This window comes from Terrapene carolina, unplaced genomic scaffold (genome assembly GCF_002925995.2).
Source record: "Terrapene carolina triunguis isolate 2854851 unplaced genomic scaffold, T_m_triunguis-2.0 Scaffold18, whole genome shotgun sequence".
Taxonomy (NCBI): domain Eukaryota; kingdom Metazoa; phylum Chordata; order Testudines; family Emydidae; genus Terrapene; species Terrapene triunguis.
The window spans coordinates 4916208-4938878 of record NW_020664369.1 but is presented as its reverse complement, the minus strand read 5'-3'; the positions used below and the strand labels follow the sequence as shown (position 1 = coordinate 4938878).

General features: G+C 41.2%; 1 protein-coding gene across 1 annotated transcript in view; it reads right to left on the bottom strand.

Annotated features, from left to right (window-relative positions):
* Positions 1-963: 963 nt before the first annotated feature.
* Positions 964-22671, bottom strand: part of LOC112103176 (protein SGT1 homolog) — a 45261-nt gene continuing 23553 nt past the window's right edge. The window contains exons 11-13 of the mRNA XM_026654997.2: positions 4132-4222; positions 2455-2636; positions 964-1520 (exon numbers count right to left, since the gene is read on the bottom strand). Coding sequence (XP_026510782.1) covers positions 1419-1520; positions 2455-2636; positions 4132-4222 — 375 coding nt within the window. The 3' untranslated portion in view covers positions 964-1418. The remainder of the gene's footprint in view (positions 1521-2454; positions 2637-4131; positions 4223-22671) is intronic.

Below are 22671 nucleotides of genomic sequence, written 5' to 3'. Positions count from 1 at the left end.
CCCTTCCAGCCCTACACTTCTATGATTCTATTACACCCATTATAAAAAGCTTTGTTTTACTGATATCTGTTTCATAAGCAAAATTAAAGTTTTTCCCCCACCACCACTCTGATCAGTTTCCCCTTCCCACCCAGACTACATGAAACTTCTACTATTTTGGTGAATTGCGTTTGCAACAAGCAGTTAACTGATCAAGAGAAGGACAGCTCACCAATTTTGGCAGCTGCTGGCACAGGTCTCAATGTTACAGTGATGGAATAAGGCATGACAAGAGGGATAAGAGAACACATTTACATCCCTTTGAAGGCCCACAGCCAACCAAGCAACATGTGCATGCAGAGATAGGATGGGGGCTCATCCCAGATGATTCTGACCCCCATTTCTATAAATATTACCTTTTAAAACTTTATCAGGATGGAAGACCTGCCTGTACTGGTGTAGACCAAAAGTGAAGGATGCTGGGGCTCTTCTCTAAACATACTGAAATACTCAATGCAATGTCCTGCATTTTAGAAGATCTATACAATCAAAAAGTGATTGTAAGAAAATCTGTGCATTATTGTTTTTCTACCCCCTTTCCCCGTGAGAAACGGAGGACTGGCAAACATCTGTTTATAGAAGAGGCAGCTAGAGCTTTCCCAGATCTAGCAATCCTCTCTTCTCTTTCCCCCGCCAGCCCCCGCCCCCCGGTGCTGCAGATCCACCCACAGGTAGGAAGGATGGGAGCCCTAGCAATTCCTCAATCCTGCTGCTTCCACTTCAGATTTCCTTCCCTGGTAATTCCTCTTCCTCCAAGAAAAGGAGAACATGGGGCTCATTCTTCTTTTAGCAGAGCGGGAGTCTTGCTCCTACGTACTCGCAAGCTTGGCTTCTCCAAATATCAATTTTGATTTTATGTTTTTTCTTCCACATCTGAGTTTTCAGACTTAAAAATAAAATGAACCAAACTTCTTTATGGAAAAATTTATATTTTACAGTTTTATTCTTAAGCAGAGTTAGAGAGCAAACAATTAACACTGTAGTTGAAAAGTGTGTTTACCCAAAGTTGCCAGAGCTAATAAATTATTCAACAGAAATACTGTGAATTAAAAATAAGGCAATAATCCTAAACAGTCCATTAAAGGTCTCCTCATCCCCAAAAGTACAGAACTGATAAAGCTAGTAGAAAATGTGTATTTATGACTTAGTTAAATCTGTTTCTGAAAACCCCTCATGGACAGGAGTGATGAAAAACAGGCTTCCATTCCTGATTAAACCTTAACACCTGCAGACAAAGGAATTACTAAAGCACGCAAGATGTAAAGACAATAATTCCGATCTTCAAGGGAACATTCAGTGTCTTAAATCCAAGAATGCTATGTCCATACACAATGGTCAGCGTGTGAATATGGGCAATACAAAGATGCCAAATCAACAGATTAGAATTTTTTCCATTCCATGTCATCAGGAGGATTTACGTCTACCTTCCTTTTCCCCACATCAGACCAGTTGGTGCTCAGAACAGTTCCTCCAGACTCCATCTGCAATACGGAAGAACATTTGTTTAGTCTGCTGAAGTTAGTTATAGCCAGTCATTTAAAATGATCCACATTTTTTATAGCAGATTAAGTTCTGCAAGACTAGAGTCTGCAGGAAACAATGCACTAACGCAGATACCCTTGGAATTCTCCAGAACTTCTCAAACCCTTCCCTATATACTATGTGCATTTATGATTATATTAAATGAAGATGACTTGATCTAGACATAGGATGTGCACATGATTTTTGTATCAATCTTTGCATATTCTGCACATAAGACTTCTGACATTAAAATTTAATAAAGCAGTAATTTCTGTCGTCATATGTCCACTTTTGATGTGATTAAGGCAAATAAGTACTGACACTGCTTCAATATACAGTAGCTTCTAATGGTCCAATCATGCATTCTTGTGCACTCTAACTCCTATTTAAAAATTAGCAATTGACAGAAAAACGAGGAGGAGTCAGGTTCTCTCCTCTGGGGATCTTTTGACCAACCAGGAAGGGGCAAGTTGTTCCCACTGACATTAGTATAGGCTCAGACAAAAAAATAAGGAAGGATGGAGAGCAATCTTTGTGCTCCAAGTCTAAGCTCACCACTCAGAATTAACACTATGGAGAAATGCAACTCTTCCATATGCCAGTACATAAAAATGCTATCATACCAACATCACTGGATAATTTGTTTTCTTACTCAGTAGGGGCTGAGTTTTCAACTGCTAGAGATTCATATATATAAGTTCTTGTGCATTCATGCATTTTACCACAATTGCAGGTGCAAACAGAGAGATGTCTAAATATTTATTTGCCTCTGATTACCGTATTTGCATATGCAAATAGCATGGCCCACAAAATTTGGCCTCAAGGTTTTTTTTTAAATTTTAGTTATTTACTTTATAGCATTAACAAATATGTAAGGATAGATTGAAGTCTTACGAAGGATTTGTTCATGGCACGTTTCACTTCATCTGTACCATCTGAATAGATTTGCTGAAAGAGTTTATTTAAAGCGGCGTCCCCCTCTAATTTTTCATTCTTTTCTTCTTCTTTGATCTCAACCACCAATTTATCCCAGTTCCTTGTATAATGAGAGGATGATGGATATAGGTGTGTGGAGTCTGGAAATAACATTTGCAGTAAGTTAAATCAGCGTTTTTGGCAACATTTACAGCATGAAATAATTAACCCCACCCAGAATTGAGCAAAAAGTACCATGGATCTGTAAGTACAGATCTTGTCAGACAAGTCTGATTGCTTTTTTGGACAGAATTTTAAAGCTAACAAATGAAGGGAATTGCAGGAGGTGGATTTTTCTGGTGGATCATCTGATACAGCACAATATCCTATCTTTTAAAATTCAGTCTGATTGGGTTGAATAGGAGCCATGTTTAAGGATTAAAATTGGCTGAAGAACATGAAAATGATGAACTGGCAATGTATCCAAGTGTCACAAGGTAAGTGTCAGAGCCAGTGTTATTCAAGATCTTAGGATCTGATCCAATGACCAGTGAAGTCATTGGGAGTTCTTCCATTCAATGGGTGTTGGATCACAGCCTTAATGATCTCTAGAAGACTAAGTAATGGTCACATTAAAATATCATGCAATTCATACTAAAAATCAGGAGGCATTGCAAACATCAGGGAGAGCAGGCAAAAAAGGAACCTAGCAAGGCTGAAAACATGGGGAGAAATGAAGATCATCTTGAAAAGTTATCTGAAGCAAAATGCAGAGGGAGGGAGAAACCAGGAAAGCAGTAAAGCTGAAAAGCTCTATATGATATAAACAGAGAAGTTGAGCTTGCACTGAAAGTGACAGCAAAAAAAAAGTTAATGCAATTTTGGGCTACATATGCAGAACCATCACAGGGACAACCATTGCTCTACAAATCTGAGACTACAAACAGAATAATTTTTTTAGGTCTGGGTGCCTCAATAACAAAAATATGGAGGTAAATCAGAAGGAAGAAGATGAACACGACACCAGGAACAGATTAGGCAGCTATAGAGACTTATTTATAAGGAAACATTAATGAGTGCAATATGTAGCTTGGCTAAGCAATGATGGGAGTGGAGGAGAGCAGAGCATACCAGACATGTACAGATGACAACTGTGAAAATGAAAGGGGAGAGGCATTTTAGATGGTACAAGGGGGTATAAGTAATGAGCTGAAATTAAAGGAAAATTAAGCCAAGTATCAGGAAAATCTTTTGATGTATGTGAGTGCTATTGAACTAAAATTTTCTCCAAGAGATACAAGCCTCTCTCAATGCAACAAAGGAGAATACAACTTAACTAGGCAGCCCAATCAAACAATAAGCTCCCAGAGAAACCCAGATGACAAGCACGCATCCTGAATAATCCCCTCAGGTAGATGAAAGCCACGAGCAGAGTGAACAGCTGAATTCTTAGGGCTTTACTACCAACCAGAATCCATTCCCACTACACATGAAGTTCATGAAATTAGAGTATCAGAATTACATGTTTACATTTACTCTAGGTAAACCTATTGCTACAATATTTCATATGTATAAGATGTTCTATGTAATTGGGAAGAATGTTAATAGGACAATATGTATAGTTGCATTAAATGCTACATGAGGTCAAAAACAAACCTGATGTGTATTGTTTTAGCTTCGGAGAATCTCCCTTCCCTTCCAGCTTCTCCCATCTTATAGCCTCTGGCTTCTTCATTTTTATCTCAATCTATAGAACATACAAGATGTATAAAGACCAAAATCTATAATTCCAGATCACAATAAATAGCTTTGCAGATTAAAGTAGGCTAGGCTGCAGGACAGTCAGAGGTTGCAGATATTAATTTATGACTAAAAAAACTCAAATCTATGCCATCCAGTTACACAAAAGTTAACCTACGCATAATTTTATTACACTGATTCTCCTCCCTTTTTACTCCCTATTGTTTATTATTCACACGAGTCTTGTTTCAAATTAAGATCGTAAACTCATAGGGCAAGGACTGCATCTTTCTGCATGTCAGTACAGTATCTAACACAATGAATCCCCATACTTAGAGCCTTTGAGCACTATAGCAATACAAGTTATACATAAGAACTAAATGCAACTTTTACATCAACAGGGCTTCAGAATCAGAATTCAGTAGCTTACCTCAAACTTCTCATATTTAAAGGTTTAGTAGTTGAAGCACAATACATAATTACAGACTACGCGATAGCCTGAAGCTATTAACAGTTTTCAGAAGACATTAAAAACTCTATAATAGTCTTAGCTGGTTTAGTGGATAAATAAAAACCTAGTCTTTAAGACTGTAGGGGGAGAAAATGTCTGGTATTCATTCCAAATTTGGCAGTGAGCGTGGACACACACGGTAAATGCAATCTAAAACAGCTCTCTAAACAGCCATATATTTATCTGCTGCACCTTCTAAGCCCTCTACTTTGAAACAGCCATATTCAGATGCCTTCTCATATTTGTTAAACTTGTATTTTTGCTTTGCAACTTTGTAACTCAATAGCCAATGGGAATATCCAAAACAGATACTGACTTCTGTAGCATTTAGGAAAATTGTATTTATACTTAAGACAAACTTCACCTCAAAACAGAATTATACTGTTCACTTACAAGAATACAGTTAGTACGATGCTATAGTACCTTAAATTGTGTCTTATTAATTATTAAAAATTCCCAATTTTGTCTGATCAGAATACGTAGCTTTACCTAAAGCCACTATAACCTGGGGATCCCTGCAGACCTAAGAACAAAGAGACCTTTGTAAAATGCTAGCCCCGGAGCTCCTAGCAATAAGCTGCTTAAACACCATCACGCTGATCAGAAATTTGAACTTCTATTTCACCCATTCATCAAATCAGCTGCAAGTAAGCAATAATTTAAGATGGTTTTTAAAACAGGAAGTAAACTCACAGTCATTTGTTCAATGCCTAGGTTTCTGCTTTGAAGTCCAGCGTATTCAAAGCTGTATGTTGGGTTTTAAAATGCATGAAATATTCAATTATCCCTGCATTTTCTTTGGGAGGGTTGTACATCATTCCCCTTTCCTACATGAGTTTACATAGAGATTTACTTTGTTTACCAACAACCTGGAAAAGTGAAACAAAACATGGAACTTTAGTGGTAAGTGATGAGAACGCCTCCAAAAGAGGCAAGGAAGGATTTCAACAAATGTGTTTTAACATATTCTCAGGTCTAAGAAGATCAGCCCAAAGCAAAACAATGCTTCCTCCTCCACCATATACTCTGATCCCAAGTGCTGTTCGTAAGTGCAGGAACACATTGCCTCAACAGCTTCTTATTACGTCACCTCCTCCCACCAAGTCAATATTCAGAAAACTTAGTACATTATCTCCCTCTATTCTTGTTATTTTGGAGTGTTCAGTCCCCTTACTGCAGCAGTTTCTGAAAAATATTTAATCAGTTTCTTTTGAAATATTTTGAAAACATTTCTTTTGAAACTTTTTCCTTTCTAAAAACGAAGTCACTTGCTATTGCTGCTGTCTGCATTTCTAGCAGTAAAGCCTGCAAAATGAAACAATTTAGAAATGTTTAGTAAGTAACATTAGTCTTCGTAATCAAACAAGGCTATTTTAAACTTAGCTGGTGTCACTCCTGATCAGAACAGGTTCCTGCTTCTGCACCACCTTACACAGAAACCAATCTTCAGTTTTGAAGAGACGGAAGAGAGAAAGGAGCTCGCCACAGAAGAACTAGAAGTCTCTGAAGCACTTAGGTGAATCAGCACCTCTTTTTAAGCATTGCAGGCCCTAGCAAAGAATTCTGGTACATCTGTCACAACTGAATTCTACTTTCTGAAAAGGGGGCAGAACTAAACTTCGATTCTAGAAGCCTGGTGTTGTGTGTGGGGCCCAAGAGTAGTACAAACTAATATTCTACATAAATCTTAAACAGTAGCACCACATTTTGTATTGTATCCCTCCAACATATAACTAGTATTAGATCTGCTTTTTAAAAATTATTATTTTACAATAATATGCACTGACCTCTACCCCGATATAATGCGACCCGATATAACACAAATTCGGATATAACGTGGTAAAGCAGTGCTCCGGGGGGGCAGGGCTGCGCACTCCGGTGGATCAAAGCAAGTTCAATATAACACGGTTTCACCTATAACGCGATAAGATTTTTTGGCTCCCGAGGACAGCGTTATATCGAGGTAGAGGTATATATGTAACAGCTAGGTATTAAGCGATATTTGCATGCAAAGTAAATTTTTTCCCCCCTGATCAACATGCTAGATCCTGTGCTAAATGAAACATTTAGCTGGATTCCGTAGTCCCAAACTGTTTCCCCCCTTTAACATTAAACTACATTTGCTCTCTGCTGGCCCAATTACTTACATGATTCAAGTCCTTTTGAACTTGAATGCACTGTTCATTTGTTCTGCCTCCAAATTTAGGAACTACACATTGAAGATATTTCCCAGACCCATGTCCAAATACTTGAGGTGTCTGAATGAAGGTCCCCTACTTCCTCCTTCCACAAAATATTGACCACTGGTATACTCTATAAAACTTTCCAACCACTTTTATGGCAATCTTTACCTTCTGCTCTTAGAAAAAGTCTTTCCCCCCCTTCTTCCATGCCTCTAAATTAGGATTTCCAAAGAGTCTGACAAGGTTACTAAATCATTAAGTGTTTTACAACATATCAATGGATTCTCTTTAATAGCTAAGGGTGTCTCAGTTACAGGACTAAGAACAGTCAGTCACCCTTCCAGCTGCTTAACCTGTCATTCATGAAGAGAAGTCTGTACTTGAGTCTAACCTGAGTGTGAAAAAACAATGGTGAAATTCATGGGGGGAAGTGTCAAATTAAAAAAGTTATGGGGGAAATGGAGGAATGGGGGGATGTCAGGGAATGTCCATGATCTATGCCAATATGACCAATATGACTAGCCTTCAGTAAAAGTCTACAATAGTTCTAAGTAAGATTTGGAAAGCAGATAACAGAAGTGTCACTAAAAACAGACTCATCACACTTGCCAGTTTTCAGACATTAAAATTCACTAATCTATAGTTTTGTGATTAGTTTTCAGATAACTGTATTTAGAGCTCCATGTAAGCCATGGAGAGATAAAAAGGCTTCTATGCTGCCAGGTGCAGCTAGTCACACTACCTCAAAGAATGGCTCAAATGTCAATTAATACATTTGAAGTGCTCCTTACCCTCCAAGCTTTCATAATACTGGATTGGGTAAAGTGAGCAAAAAGTTTTCCGTCTAGTGATATTAGAACAGACTAAACCAGTCATTCAACTCCCTGCTTCTTCAGCTGTGCAGAACCTGATTACATCATCATTCTACATCCTTCCCTTTTCCATTTACACCCCTCTGCACAGCCTGTGAAAAGACAGTGGCCCTTCCTCTCACACTACAAATAATGGCTCTCCATCCTTATTGCTAAACCTTTGTCCGTGCACTAAGCATTTCACCTTGATGGTTGCAGACACCTCTGATAGGAATGGGGACTGGAGGGTGGGTGAGATAAGAAACCTATTTAATTGAACCCTTCACTGTCTTCATCTTTCTTTATATTTCAGATTCCCTGATAGCTTGTCAATGTTGGTTTGTGCTTTAATTTACTGAGGCTAAGTCTACACTTAAAAGGCTGTAGGGGCATAGCAGAAAAAGCCTTCCCATCAATGTAGTAAATCCACCTCCCCGAGAGGTGGTAGTTAGATCAACAGAAGAATTCCTACCACTATGTATATGTGGATTTAGGTTAGCTTAACTATGTCACTCAGGGGTGTGGATTTTTCACACCTCAATGACATAACCGGGTCAGTCTAATTTTTTAGTGTAGAAAATAAGATCACCTTGAGCTCCTCACGTCTTCCTTTACTTGTCAAGTGTTATGCATGACTGTGCCACTATACAATTGATATTGTAGAACACCATTCCATTAACTCACGTTAGCCTGTGGCCTGTTTGTTTGCCTCGACTGTCCGGCAGATTTAGATCCATATTATCAAATTTTTGTTGTTGGCCTTTAGAGTTTAACTTTTGTTCTTATTTTTGAGACCTGATTCAGCCCGTAACAGAATAAGTGACTAATGTATGGCTAATCACCACTACTATTTGTACAATCTAAGTACAAATTTGTACAATTTGCCTAATTAGTTCCATTGCACAGAATTACCCAATTAGATATTTGTACAGGAGGCCATTAATTTGAGCTAAAACTTTACTTCTAACAATTATGTTTACACTCAAGAGTAGGATACCTTTTAAATTAGGTACATACACTTTCTTCTAATTATTATTTTTTAAACCGAAGCGCTTTCTCTTTCCAGCATACATCGACATCATGGATTCCTTCTGAAGGTCTTGCCTGCCCATCACAGTACTCTCCCCATGCTTCAGGAAAATGCAAATCAAGCTTTACTGTTTTTGCTGCTCCACTGATACTGGTATTTGTTTGTAATGTTTTTGCTAGTTCTTATTACACTTCCCTCTACTGCAAATGGCCCTGAACCAGAGTCCTATTATATGACAATTATCCCTGAAAGGCGGTTTACAAAACAATTCCTAACACATACGATGCAGCCTTCTTAATCTTTAAATCATTTCAATAACAGCAGCTGACTAAAATAAGGACAGATGAAAACATCTGAACGAGAGTAGTGATAACATGGTTAAACCTTGACTCAGGGCTGGTCTATACTTAGCCGCTAGTTCGGCGGCTGGAAATCGAACTTCCTGGTTCGATTTATCTGGTCTGGACGCGATAAATCGAACCAGGAAGTGCTCGCCGTCGACTGCGGTACTCCAGCTCAACGAGAGGAGTACCGCGGAGTCGACGGGGGAGCCTGCCTGCCGCGTGTGGACCACGTCTGAACCGCGGTAAGTTCGAAGTAAGGTATGTCGACTTCAGCTACGTTATTCACGTAGCTGAAGTTGCGTACCTTACTTCGACTTGGGGGGTTAGTGTAGACCAGGCCTCAGTCTCCTTCAGTTGGAGTAACTCATTAGCTAAAGCAGCAGGCGGGAACAGAAAGGAGGGAAGCGTGCACACTACAGTATCACCATACAACCACACTTTCTAAAAATAGAAACCTATGAACTTGGGAAAGAATTTCTTGAGAGTTGATCTGATAAGCACAGCTGTGAACAACACATCACTATTTATATAAATAGGATTTAAAATGTGTTTAAAACAAGCATTTTTGAAATTAATGCTGCTGACAGACATATTACAGACAAGAGTCTTGAATTCTGACAAACACCATGTCAGTCTGGATTTTCACTACTTGGACAAAGGTGAACACATTTCACAATTTATTTTCATAGATTACAAGGCCAAAAGAGATCACTGTGATCGTCTAGTCTGACCTCCTGCATAACACAGCCACAGACCTTCCCCCAAATAATTCCTACATCCTATCTTTTAGATAAACACCCAATCTTGATATAGTAACCCCTCACTTAAAGTCATCCTGATTAAAGTTGTTACATTGCTGATCAATTAGAGAACATGCTCGTTTAAAGTTGTGCAATGCTCCCTTATAATGTTGTTTGGCAGCCGCCTGCTTTGTCCACTGCTTGCAGAAAGAGCAGCCCGTTGGAGCTAGCTGGTGGGGTCTTGGAACCGGGGTGGACTGGCAGCCCCCCTATCAGCTCCCCTAAGTCCCCTGTGCGGCAGCCGCTCAGCAGGCTATCAATTGCCAGGCAGTTCAGCTGTCCCTCCCTCCCACTGCTGTGTGCTGCTCCTGCCCTCTGCCTTGGAGCTGCTCCCGGGGTGGGGGAGGAAGAGGGGTGCTAATGTCAGGGTGTCCCCCTCCCTGCCCCCCCACTCCTTTACCCCATCTCCACGGGGAGTGGGAGGGGACGGACACAACAGCACAACAGGGCTCAGGATGGAGGGAGCTTGCTGGCAGCAGCTGCTGTCTCAACTTGCTGATCTACTTTAAAAGACAATGTACTTAGAGTGGGGTCAGTGTCCTTAAAGGGGCAATGAGCATCTTGCTCTCTCTCACACAAGGTGTGTGTCTCTGTCTCTCTCTGCCATGCTGTCTCCCCTCCCTCCATTCATGCTGCCTTGTAGAGTGTGAGGCTACATTAATAACGTGTTAACCCTTGAGGGCTCAGCCGAGTGCTAGTTAATCATTTAGCAGTAAGGCATTCCCTGGGAAATATCCCACCCTCTGACTTCACCTCAACCAAGACTCACAATCATCATTGCTGTGTACAGTATTAAATTGTTTGTTTAAAACTTACATTGTGTGTATATTATATATAAAAAATACAGTCTTTTGTCGGGCTTTCCCTGGAACCTAATTCCCCCTCTCCCCCATTTACATTAATTCTTATGGGGAAATTGGAGTCGCTTAACATCGTTTTGCTTAAAGTAGCATTTTTCAAGAACATAAGTACAAAGTTAAGCGAGGAGTTACTGTATAAATATGGTCAGTGATGGAGACTCCACCACAACCCTTAGTAAATTGTTCCAATATTTAATTACCCTCGCTGTCACAAATTTACGCCATATTTCTAGTCTGAATTTGTCTAGCTTCAACTTCCAGCCACTGGATCATGTTATACTTTTCTCTGCTAGCCTGAGGAGCCCATGATTAGACATTTGTTCCCAATGTAGATACTTGTGGACTGTAATCAAGTCACCCTTAACCCATCTTTGTTAAGCTAAATAGATTGACCTCCTTCAGTCCATCACTATAAGGCATGTTTTCTAATTCTTCAGTCATTCTCATGACTCTTCTCTGAACCTTCTCCAATTTATCAATATCATTCTTGAACTGTGGGCATCAGAACGGCACACAGTATTCCAGAAGCGGTCACACCAGTGTCAAATTGAGAGGTAAAATAACCTCTCTACTCCTACTCGATATTCCCGTTTATGCATCCCGTGATTGTATCAGCATCACATTGGGAGCTCATGTTCACCTCATTAGCCACCACGACCCCCAAATCTCTGTCAGAGTTACGGCTTCCCAAAACAGAGTCCCCCATCCTCTGTTCCTAGATGTATACCTTTACATTTAGCCATACTAAAATACATAGTTTGCTTGCATCCAGTTTGCTAAATGAATCAGATCACACTGAACCCATGACCTGTCCTTCGTTATTTACCACTCCCCCAATTTGTGTGTCAGATACAAACGTTATCCATGATGATTTTGTTTTCTTACAGGTCACTGATAAAAATGTTGAAGAGCAACGGGCCAAGAACAGATCCATGTAGGACCCTACTGGAAACAAACTTACTTGCCAGTTATTTTCTGATGTCACATTTATAGCTGATAAAATTTATGTCTGTGCACTCTCATACCAACTTCTGCAGTTAAGTTCTAATTTTGTGTTTGCAACAGAGGATGTTATGGATCTTACTTTATCAATATTAAACATTATCTAAATATTAATATTTATTCTAATTGACTAGTTTCCTATTTTGCTTAAAAGTTAGACACTTAAGAAAAAGTACTTGTATCTCAAGTTTTGTTCCAGTAGGACTGCAATATACTAAAGAACAATTTATTTTTGTTTCGACATCTATTCATAACTTAAGAGAACAAGAGGAGCTCCTTGACAGGTTAACTTTAAGTCCTGATTACAGTATAACTAAACCCAGTTTGTAGCCCATTAGCAATATGAATAGCTCTCTATCATTTAGGCCCCCAACCTACCATGGTTACTCCTTGGTTAATAAGTGCAGCAGCTAATGACAGATTACTGTCCATAGTCACAGCATGTGATTTATGGGTCAGATTCAAGTGCAGTGAAGGGAGGGAAAGAGAATAAATCAGGAGTTTAACAAAAACAGAGAAAGTGGAATTTCAAGAAATGTTTAACCTATACTAGAAATATGCACAGTTCTGTAGGCCAAGGTCACCCCAAACAGCAGGGACTTCCCCCAAACTCTGTCTGCCACCCTCCCACCTCCCTCTATTTCATGGATTCCCTACAAACCCACTCACCTCCATTCCAGGGGCTCTGTGTTCTCCCACCCCCAGGCCCTTCCTCCTGTTTTGCCTCTCCCCTCTATGTCTGAGAGAAGTTTCAATCAGGGTGTCAATATTTTTAACTCTATTGGGACAATGGACAGAACCAAGATGGTGGAGTGTTATGTTGGAATTCATTAGTGGATGCCACCTTTATTCTATAGACAATAAGAAACGTGACTGAAGCTAATGGTCTTCTAACCAGATGCCAGGGGCTCCAAGAGTACCATTTTTTCCATTCCAGTTATGCATTTTTCACAAAAATCAATAGGGTTTTGCCCATTGATATCTGTAACATTCCCTAAATTTGGAAATTGATTAGATGGCCATCCAAAAGTTACGTTACAGACAGATATCATCAAGTTGAGTTTAAAGTTCAGCTAAAAATTCAATTAACACAGTCTTAAGAAGTAAAACCCCCTTTAAAGGTAATTTTTTAAGGCAAAAAGGCTTCACCTGAAACTCCTAACTGAAATCTAGAAGCTCTAGGTCCTAGTCTAGGCTGAACTAACCTACATTAAGTTTCTCAAAGAGGGATAGGCCCTCTGGACTGGAGTAAGCATGATAGCTAGAACACATTTCTGAGCTAAGCTGAACTCCCGGGCTGAAGCAAACTTCCATGGTACACCAAACTTCCAACCAGAGTGAGCTTCTAAGCTATGCCACATTCCCAACTAACATATATTTCTGAGTGATGCTAAACCCCTAAACTGGAAAGCTCATTACAGCTGGAGCAGGCTTCTGATTAGCCTGAGATCCCAAACTGGAGTGAGCTCCTTCTTAACAAGTTCTGACCAATCAAGATGGCCAAAAGCAAACACGCAGCATCTTCCAGTACCAAAAGAAAACATCACAAATTACCAGAAAGTTTATAAGCTAAATTAAGGCTGTCAAGCCATTAAAAAAATTAATTGCAATTAATCACACTGTTAAATAATAGAATACCATTTAAATATTTTTGGATGTTTTCTACATTTTCAAATATATTGATTTCAATTACAACATAGAATACAAAGTGTACAGTGCTCACTTTATATTTATTTTTGATTACAAATATTTGCACTGTAAAAACCAAAAGAAATAGTATTTTCAATTCACCTAATATAAGTACTGTAGTGCAATCTCTTTATCATAAAAGTTGAACTTACAAATGTTGAATCATGTACCAAAAAAACTGCATTCAAAAATAAAACAATGTAAAACTTTAGAGCCTACAAGTCCACTCAGTCCTACTTCAGGCAATCGCTCACACAAACAAGTTTGGTTACATTTGCAGGAGATAATGCTTCTTGTTTACTATGTCACCTGAAAGTGAGAACAAGCGTGCGCATAGCACTTTTGTAACCAGTGTCGCAAGATATTTACGTGCCAGATGTGCTAAAGATTCATTTACCCCTTCATGCTTCATGCATCCATGCTGATGGCAGGTTCTGCTCGAGAATGATCCAAAGCAGAGCGAACCGATGCATGTTCGTTTTCATCATCTGAGTCAGATGCCATCAGCAAAAGGTTGATTTTCTTTTTTGGTAGTTTGGGTTATGAAGTTTCCGCATCTGAGTGTTGCTCTTTTAGGACTTCTGAAAGCATGCTCCACATCTCATCCCTCTCAGATTTTGGAAGGCACTTCAGATTCTTAAACCTTGGGTCGAGTGCTGTAGCTATCTTTAGAAATCTCATTTATGTTTTGTCAAATCTGCAGCGAAAGTGTTCTTAAAACACACAATATGTGTTGAGTCATCATCTGAGACTGCTATAACATGAAATATATGGCAGAATGCGGGTAAAACAGAGCAGGAGACATACAATTATCTCCCAAGAAGTTCAGTCACTAATTTAATTAATGCATTATTTTTTTAATGAGCATCATCATTATGGAAGCATGTCCTCTGGAATGGTGGCCGAAGCATGAAGGGGCATATGAATGTTTAGCATATCTGGCACGTGAATACCTTGCAACTCCAGCTACAAAAGCACCATACGAATGCCTGTTCTCACTTTCAGGTGACACTGAAAATAAGAAGCAGGCAGCAGTATCTCCCATAAATGTAAAGAAACTTGTTTCTCTTAGCGTGGCTGAACAAAAAGCAGGACTGAGTGTACTTGTAGGCCCTAAAGTTTTACACTGTTATATAATTGAACTCTAAAAACAAACAAACAAAATCTACATTTGTAAGTTGCACTTTCACGATAAAGAGATTGCACTACAGTACTTGTCTGAGGTGAATTGAAAAATACTATTTCTTTTGTTAATCATTTTTACAGTGCAAATATTTGTAATAAAAAATAATATAAAATGAGCATTGTACACGTTGTATTGTGTTGTAATTGAAATCAAAATAGTTCAAAATGTAGAAAAACATCCACAAATATTTAATAATTTTCAACTGGTATTCTACTGTTTAACAGTGCAATTAAAACTGCGATTAATTTTTTTGAGTTAATCGTGTGAGTTAACTGCAATTAATCGACAGCCCTAATCTAAAATCTCTATTTCATTAGAAGGAAGCAGAAACCAACTGTGCAATTGGGTTCCACTTTCCTCTCTTTTGGGACTCATTTAGGAATTAATATATACATTTGACATTTTCACAAACCTTTCACCTGGGCCTCCACAATCTCGATTCTCAGTTCCCTTGCTGTTACTGGCAGTTTAAGGTAACCCATAGTTATCCCCCTGTAATCAGGCTAAAAGCTATTTTGCTGGGTAAACAGGATCACCTGACCACATCTGTGTACCCGGGTTGTCCTGTGCTCCTTCTCATCTCTTTGCAAGCCATCCAGAGCACAATGCCCTACATGCTACTACAATAGACACTCGTTAGTAGCATCATATCGGTGCCCTTTTGCTATGTTGCTTCTGTGCGGCTGTTGCTGTTATGGGGAGTGTCATTTGACCAAAGCCAGCCTGCTTATTCTAATAAAGTAAAACAGTGACAGTACATGCTAACAATCCATAGTTGTAACAATGCAATGTATGTTTATTATTCCTACAGTAATACATTAGTATACATGCTGTACATTTTAAACATGTGCTCTGTTCTGCATTTGTAGCCTGTCACCATATTGCATCAAGACAGCGGTATTAACTGATCTAACGATATAAAAATATCAAGTTTTATTTTTACGTTTTAAGAACAATAAAACCTCAACCATGACAAACACAACCTTTTGATCTTACTTATAAACATTTTTTGTACTTGCACTTAACTGTAATACTTTGTACATACTGTAAGTCATCCTGGAGAAGGTGTCTATTAAGCAAATAGTGTAATAACCTAAATTAAAGTATTATTCCACATCAATGTATTCTATTTATACAGTAAGTATCAACTGTTTGCAAGCATGGCTTTGATTTTTGGCTAGGGAAAAGCCCTGTCGTCAACCAAGTGCCTTTTGCTGGTGCCAGAGAATTCCATTCAGATTTGTTAGAGTTGTAAACTGCTGACAGTCATCACTTCCCTGCTATGATTTGAATCAATTGCTGATTGATTTTGACAGCATGCCAAAACTCCCAAATGTTCTAAGGCTAGGGCCTAGCAGCTGCAGTACACAGTGCACTGAGAACCACCAGGAGAATAAACTCAGCCTGGCTGCTGCCAAAACCGACATAAGAGCAGGATGGAAAGAAGAAAGCATGCACGAGGCTAGCCTCCTGTCCAAAACATGGGGACCTGCACATGGCCTCAGTGACCCATCCTCCACATCAGTGAGCACCTGAGGCAGAAGGCAGAAGAGAATCCCTGAAAATGAAAGCAGTGAGAACCAGGAGAAAAATGAATTCTAGAAACTTCTGCTGACACGTTCATTCGGTACCCTTCACAGCTATTAAGCAATGTCTTATATCCCACAGAGGTTAAGCTCCGAATACAACCCAGCTCTGATATGGCATACCCAAATCCCATACACTTAGCCACACTGCCTCAGTGTCCTTGTCGTTTTCTATTGCATGTATAAAACTGGGATAATCATGCATAGGTAACCCACTGTTTCAATGCGTTGTACATCATCCTCCAGTGGCTGGTTCAAGGAGGCTGCAGCAGGGTGGGTTGATCCACCTCAATCAAGGGAATTTAAATCACCAAGTGGAAAGCCTCAATTTACTTTAATTCACTGATTTTAATCAACTTTTCCATTTGTGCATCAGTTATTTTCTAAAGAAAGGTCCATTCATTGGTTGAGACAACCATTAAAACATGTTGATTTACAACTAAATAGAGTCGTTACGCTAGATTTGGTACATCTTTTTGCTACCGAAGAGGATACATTATAACTATATACATTTATTTAAGCAATGATACAGCTTAATATTTTCAAATTCTTATTAATTGTACTTTTTAATATGTTAGAAAATGGTGAATGATATATTCCTTTTTACTAGATAATTAACTTTTTGTCCATGGTTTGTGTCATACTGCATTTGAAAGGTGACTAGAATTTAAGTAAACAGACAAAACAGTATTTATTTTTTACGTAAATGTTTTAAGAGATAAGTTTAGGCCTAAGCATATTAAAATTAAATCAGAATACAAAACATTAACAGAAATTATAATTCAAATAAAAAAAATCGGATTTTAAATCAAAAATCCAATTTTATTTTTTTTTTTTTTTAATTGATTTTTATCCAACTCAGATTAAAATCTTCTCCTGCCACCAGCTAATATAGTTATTTCTGTAGCTCAAGTGGCAGAAAATTCAGGATGCAAGCCCTGATAATGATGCAGGATGGGGACTGATGACAGTTGCACAAAAATAGATTTTTTTTTTTTAACTTTTTCCTTTCATACATTCCATAATTTAAATAAAATTTCTTTTAACAGTTTCTTACATGCAAGTTGGTAAATTCTTAGTCTTTTCCCACCATATTTGTTCAACAAAGAAAAATCAAGAATCTTGACTAACATCCAATTGACATACTCAGCACAAAGAATATTAAGTATTTCTTTACTCTTTCCTGGAGAAAGAATGGTGAATAAGATTGCATTTTGCACATGAAATTCGAGAACCATATGAAGTGGAACTGTCCTAGTAATACAAGTGATCTTGACATAAGCACTGCATTTTGGCTCCCCCTGCTGGAAATAAGTCTTTAAAACAACTGATGCTATTAATGCAGTTAACTCTCCTTCACAATTCTCCCACAAAAGTAAGGAGTGAGTAACTAAGTTTGTGGCTTTAGCCACCAAAGATGCATGACCTATGTTACTACAATTAACAGTTACAGTGGTAATCTAACATACACAGCACCTACCTATGCATTTCTCAGATATCGGATTCAAAAATTTTGTATTAGGAATATGAGCTGGTCAGATGTCTATGTACTGATGCCATTAAGTATATATACACATGCAGAAGAACCTCAGAGTTATGGACCCCAGAGTTACAAACTGACCAGTCAACTACTCACCTCGTTTGGAACCAGAAGCATACAATCAGACAGCAGCAGAAACAAAACAACAACACCAACAAGCAGTACAGTACTGTGTTAAACAAACTACTAAAAATAAAGGGAAAGCTGTATAAGTCAATGTTCAGTTGTAAACTTTTGAAAGAACAACCATAATGTTTTGTTCAGAGTTATGAACAACTCCCATTCCCAAGGTGTTCGTAACTTTGAGGTTCTACTGCATCATATTCTAGCTATGGTGGCTATGGTGTGCCACAACAACATGTTCAAATAAACAAGCTGAGAGCTATTAGGGAAACAGTATTCTCATTACAGGTATACTAAATGGAGTAGGAGGCAAGTGGATAGCTTCAGATTACATAGTTCACACAAATGCTGTTTGCAAAAGGAAAACCTATTGATATACTCCTGTTATTTTTGCGGATACAGACTAACACGGCTGCTACTCTGAAACCTATTGATATACAGGGTTTGGAAGGTGTTGTAATGGCAAAAGCTAGAGACAAAATTGTGGTTCTGTTTCCAAGAATGATTATGTAGATATGGTACCTTACTCAGCAGATCTGCTCTCTGTATATTTCAGCTCAGTACTAATGTGGACACGAGAACAAATGGATATAAACTGGCCGTCGGGAAGTTTAGGCTTGAAATTAGATGAAGGTTTCTAACCATCAGAGGGGTGAAGTTCTGGAACAGCCTTCCGAGGGAAACAGTGGGGGCGAAAGACCTCTCTGGCTTTAAGATTAAGCTTGATAAGTTTATGGAGGGGATGGTTTGATGGGATAACGTGATTTTAGTCAATAGGTCAATAACGTGCCATCGCTGGTAATTAGTAACAATGGTCAATGATGGGATATTAAAAGTTACTACAGAGAACTTTTTTCCGGAGGGTCTGGCTGGAGAATCTTGCCCGCATGCTCGGGGTTCAGCTGATCGCCATATTTGGGGTCGGGAAGGAATTTTCCTCCAGGGTAGATTGGCAGAGGCCCTGGAGGTTTTTCGCCTTCCTCCGCAGCATGGGACAGGGGTCGCTTGCTGGAGGATTCTCTGCGATTTGAAGTCTTTAAATCATGATTTGGGGACTTCAACAGCTGAGTCAAGGGAGAGAATTATTCCAGGAGTGGGTGGGTCAGCTTTTGTGGCCTGCATCATGCGGGAGGTCAGACTAGATGATCATAATGGTCCCTTCTGACCTTAAAGTCTATGAGTCAGACAAATTCTTTCAAAAAATTGTTTTAATATTTCATCATTGTTACCACAGCAAAGTCAACACAACTCTAGAAAGAGCTACATTCTTTTCTGGATCCAGTACCAAAATTGTTTAATTTTGATTGCAGAACCTTTATTGCTGGCTGTGAACAAGCCAGAAGACAGTTTCACTTTCAGAGCCCAGGTAGCCTTTGCAGATCTAGCAGACTGAGTACACTTGCCCAAGCCACATCAGGCTACATAAGACAAGAACTCTGGTTACAAGGAAGCGCTTTAAGACAAGACAATTTTAAAGCAAATGGTTTAGAGAATTTTCTTTCATGTAAGACTTGGATAAATATGTCTGAAACAAGTTTAATACCAAACACAGCTCTCTCTAATAGTCACCTAGAGATTTAGGTTTTCCTGTATTTCTATAAAGTTACGAGTAATATTTTAAAACAACCTGGATCCAGTCAGAAATATTAGAAAGGTAGTTTGAAGGGCAACAGGAGAGAAATTCTGACCTTGGAGGAGTAAGAAATAGGTAACAGTTTAAGTTCTAGGAGGTAGATGCCACAAGAAGAGATGGATACCAAACACTGTGGACACAAGTAAGAGTTAGATAACTTGAAAGCTATTTGGATATGGTTACCCAAGCTTTCAAGAGATCAGCTCCACACCAAGAGAGAATGTCAAACAGTCAGAAAATTAGATTAGTAAAGGACAGTAGAATGTAGATGAGTTTTCTTTCCCCAGAGATGGGCAAAGGACAGAAGGCCAGCATTGCTACCTTCAGAAAACCTATAGCTCATTAATAAGGAAGCAGTACTGGCAATGACTTGAAGTTATTATTTGGTTGAGAGAAATACCGTAACTATTGATAGCCAGATTATGAGAACAGTGGGAATTTTCAGAAGTGAGTGGCACCCAGCAAGAGTTTTGCTCCAATTGTGGGTGTGCTGCTTTTTTATTAAATCTGGCACTGAGTTTCCCAAATTTTGGTGGCCTGGATTTTCTGCAGGACATAGATTGTGGCAGAGTTTGACTGAGTTTAAAGAGTCTAAACTGCTGTAGCCATCAAGGAAAATGGTAGCTAGAAAAAGTATTCCTATATTCAGAGTTTTTAACACATATGTACTTTGAAGCCTGCACAAAGGCTATCGGTTGGGACCCATATGAGTGTTGAAACTGTTTAAGAGGTTTTTTTTGTGTTTTCATCACACTTTTGTTAAGTCTAGACCAGGGGTCGGCAATCTTTCAGAAGTAGTGTGCTGAGTCTTCATTTATTCATTTTAATTTAATTTCACGTGCCGGTAATACATTTTAATGTTTTTAGAAGGTCTCTCGCTATAAGTCTATATCAGGGATAGGCAATCTTTCAGAAGTGGTGTGCCGAGTCTTCATTTATTCACTTTAATTTAAGGTTTCGCGTGCCGGTAATACACGTTAATGTTTTTTAGAAGGTCTCTCTCTATAAGTCTATATTATATAACTAAACTATTGTTGTATGTAAAGTAAACAATGTTTTCAAAATGTTTAAGAAGCTTCCTTTAAAATTAAATTAAAATGCTGATCTTACGCCGCCAGCCTGCTCAGCCCACTTCCAGCCTGGGGTTCTGTTCACCTAGGCCTGCAGCGGGCTGAGCGGGGCGACTCGAGGTCAGGGCAGAGGGCTGGGGGGGGGTGTGGAGGTGCAGGGCAGAAGGCTGGGTGTGGAGGTGCAGGGCAGAAGGCTGGGTGTGTGGGGGGAGGATCAGGGCGGAGGGCTGGGGTGTGTGTGGAGGTGCAGGGCACAAGGCTGGATGTGGGGGGGTTCAGGGCAGAGAGCTGGGTGTTGGGGGGAGGTGCAGGGCAGAAGGCTGGAGGGTGTGTGGGGGGTGCAGGGCAGAAGGCTGGGGTGCTCCCAGCCCCCTGCCCTGAGTGGCTCAGGGCAGGGGGTTGGGAGGGATATGCCCTGTTCCACCCCCTTCGCCCAGGCCCGTCCCTTCCTCTCTCTGCCTCCTCTACAGAGCAGCGAGCACGCTGCCGCTCGACTCTGCTCTGCTCCGCTCCATCGCCGGCAGGGAGAGGGGGGAGGAGGAGGGGCCGGAATGCACCACGTTGTGGGAAGAAACGGGGGGGGGGGGGAAAGAGCGTGGCTGCCGCAGGACCAAGCTTCTGCCTCCTGCCCCCGCAGCAGAGAGCGGTGGGCGGGGGGGCTGAGTGGGGCGGGGGGCCGGGACCCCCTCCCCACCGCTCTCCCCTGCAGGGGCAGGAGGGAGAAGCCTGGTCCTGCGGCAGCCAAGCTTCCCTCCTCCCTCTTCTTCCCCCAGCATGGCGCTTTCCGGCCCCTCCTACGCCTCCTCTCAGTGGGCAGGCAGCGTGCCACTCAAAATCGGCTCGCGTGCCATGTTTGGCACGCGTGCCGTAGGTTGCCGACCCCTGGTCTATATATTATATAACTAAACTATTGTTGTATTGTAAAATAAACAAGGTTTTCAAAATGTTTAAGAAGCTTCATTTAAAATTAAATTAAAAATGTTGATCTAACGCCGCCGGCCTGCTCAGCCCGCTGCTGGTCTGGGGTTCCATTCACCTAGGCTGGCAGCGGGCTTAGCGGGGCCTGCGGCCGGGACCCCGGCTGGCAAGGGGCCGGCAGCCAGAACCCCAGACTGGCAGTGGGCTGTGCGGGGCCAGCGGCCGGTACCCCAGACCGGCAGTGGGCTGAGCGGCTCAGCCCGCTGCCGCTCCGGGGTTCCATCCGCCGGCTCCTGTCAGCCGGAAACCCGGCTGCCGGACTTCGCTCAGCCTGCTGCGAGTCTGGGGTCCCAGCCCTGCCCACATAGAGTGGGTACCTACCTTCTCCCTGATTCTGGCCCATTCTCTTCCTTTCTCTGCACTGAGCACAGGGCTGGAGGTGAAGGAGCAGGCTTGGGATTGGGGTGTAGGGTCTGGCCGGGAGCTAGAATGGGGGAGGGGGCTCAGGGTTGGGGCAGGTGGTTTGGGTGTGGAGCGCTTACCTGGGCAGCTCCCATTTGGTGCAAGGGGTGCAGGAGGGAATGTGCGGTGTGTGTGTGCAGGTGCTTCCGTTTGGTGCTGGGGGTGGGGATGTGGATGTGGGGGGTGCAAGAGTCAGGATTGTGGGGGGTGCATGGGGTGTGGGGGGGCTGGGGGCATGTGAGGGGGTGCAGGTTTCAGGGCAGAGGGCTGGGCGGGCATGTGAGGGGGTGCAGGTGTCAGGGGCCTTGGTATGTGTGGGGGTGCCAGTCAGGGCTGGGGTCATGGGGGGGTGAAGGAGTCAAGCAGAGGGCCGGGTGTGTGTGAGGGGGTACAGGGCTCAGGGCAGGGGCCTGGGGTGCTCACGGCAGGGGGCTGGAGGGGATATGGCCTGCTTCCACCCCCCGCCTTCCCCAAGGCCCTGCCCCCGCTTCTTCTCTGCCTCAGCGGGGAGCAGCGAGCACGCTGACTCCGCTCCTCCCTCGCAAGGGCCATCAGCTGATCGGCTGGCAGGGAGGGAGGGACAGAGGAGGAGGAGGAGGGGGGGGCAGGAACACAGCACACTGTGGGAAGACGCAGGGGAGCCGGCAGGACCAAGCTTCTGCCCCTTG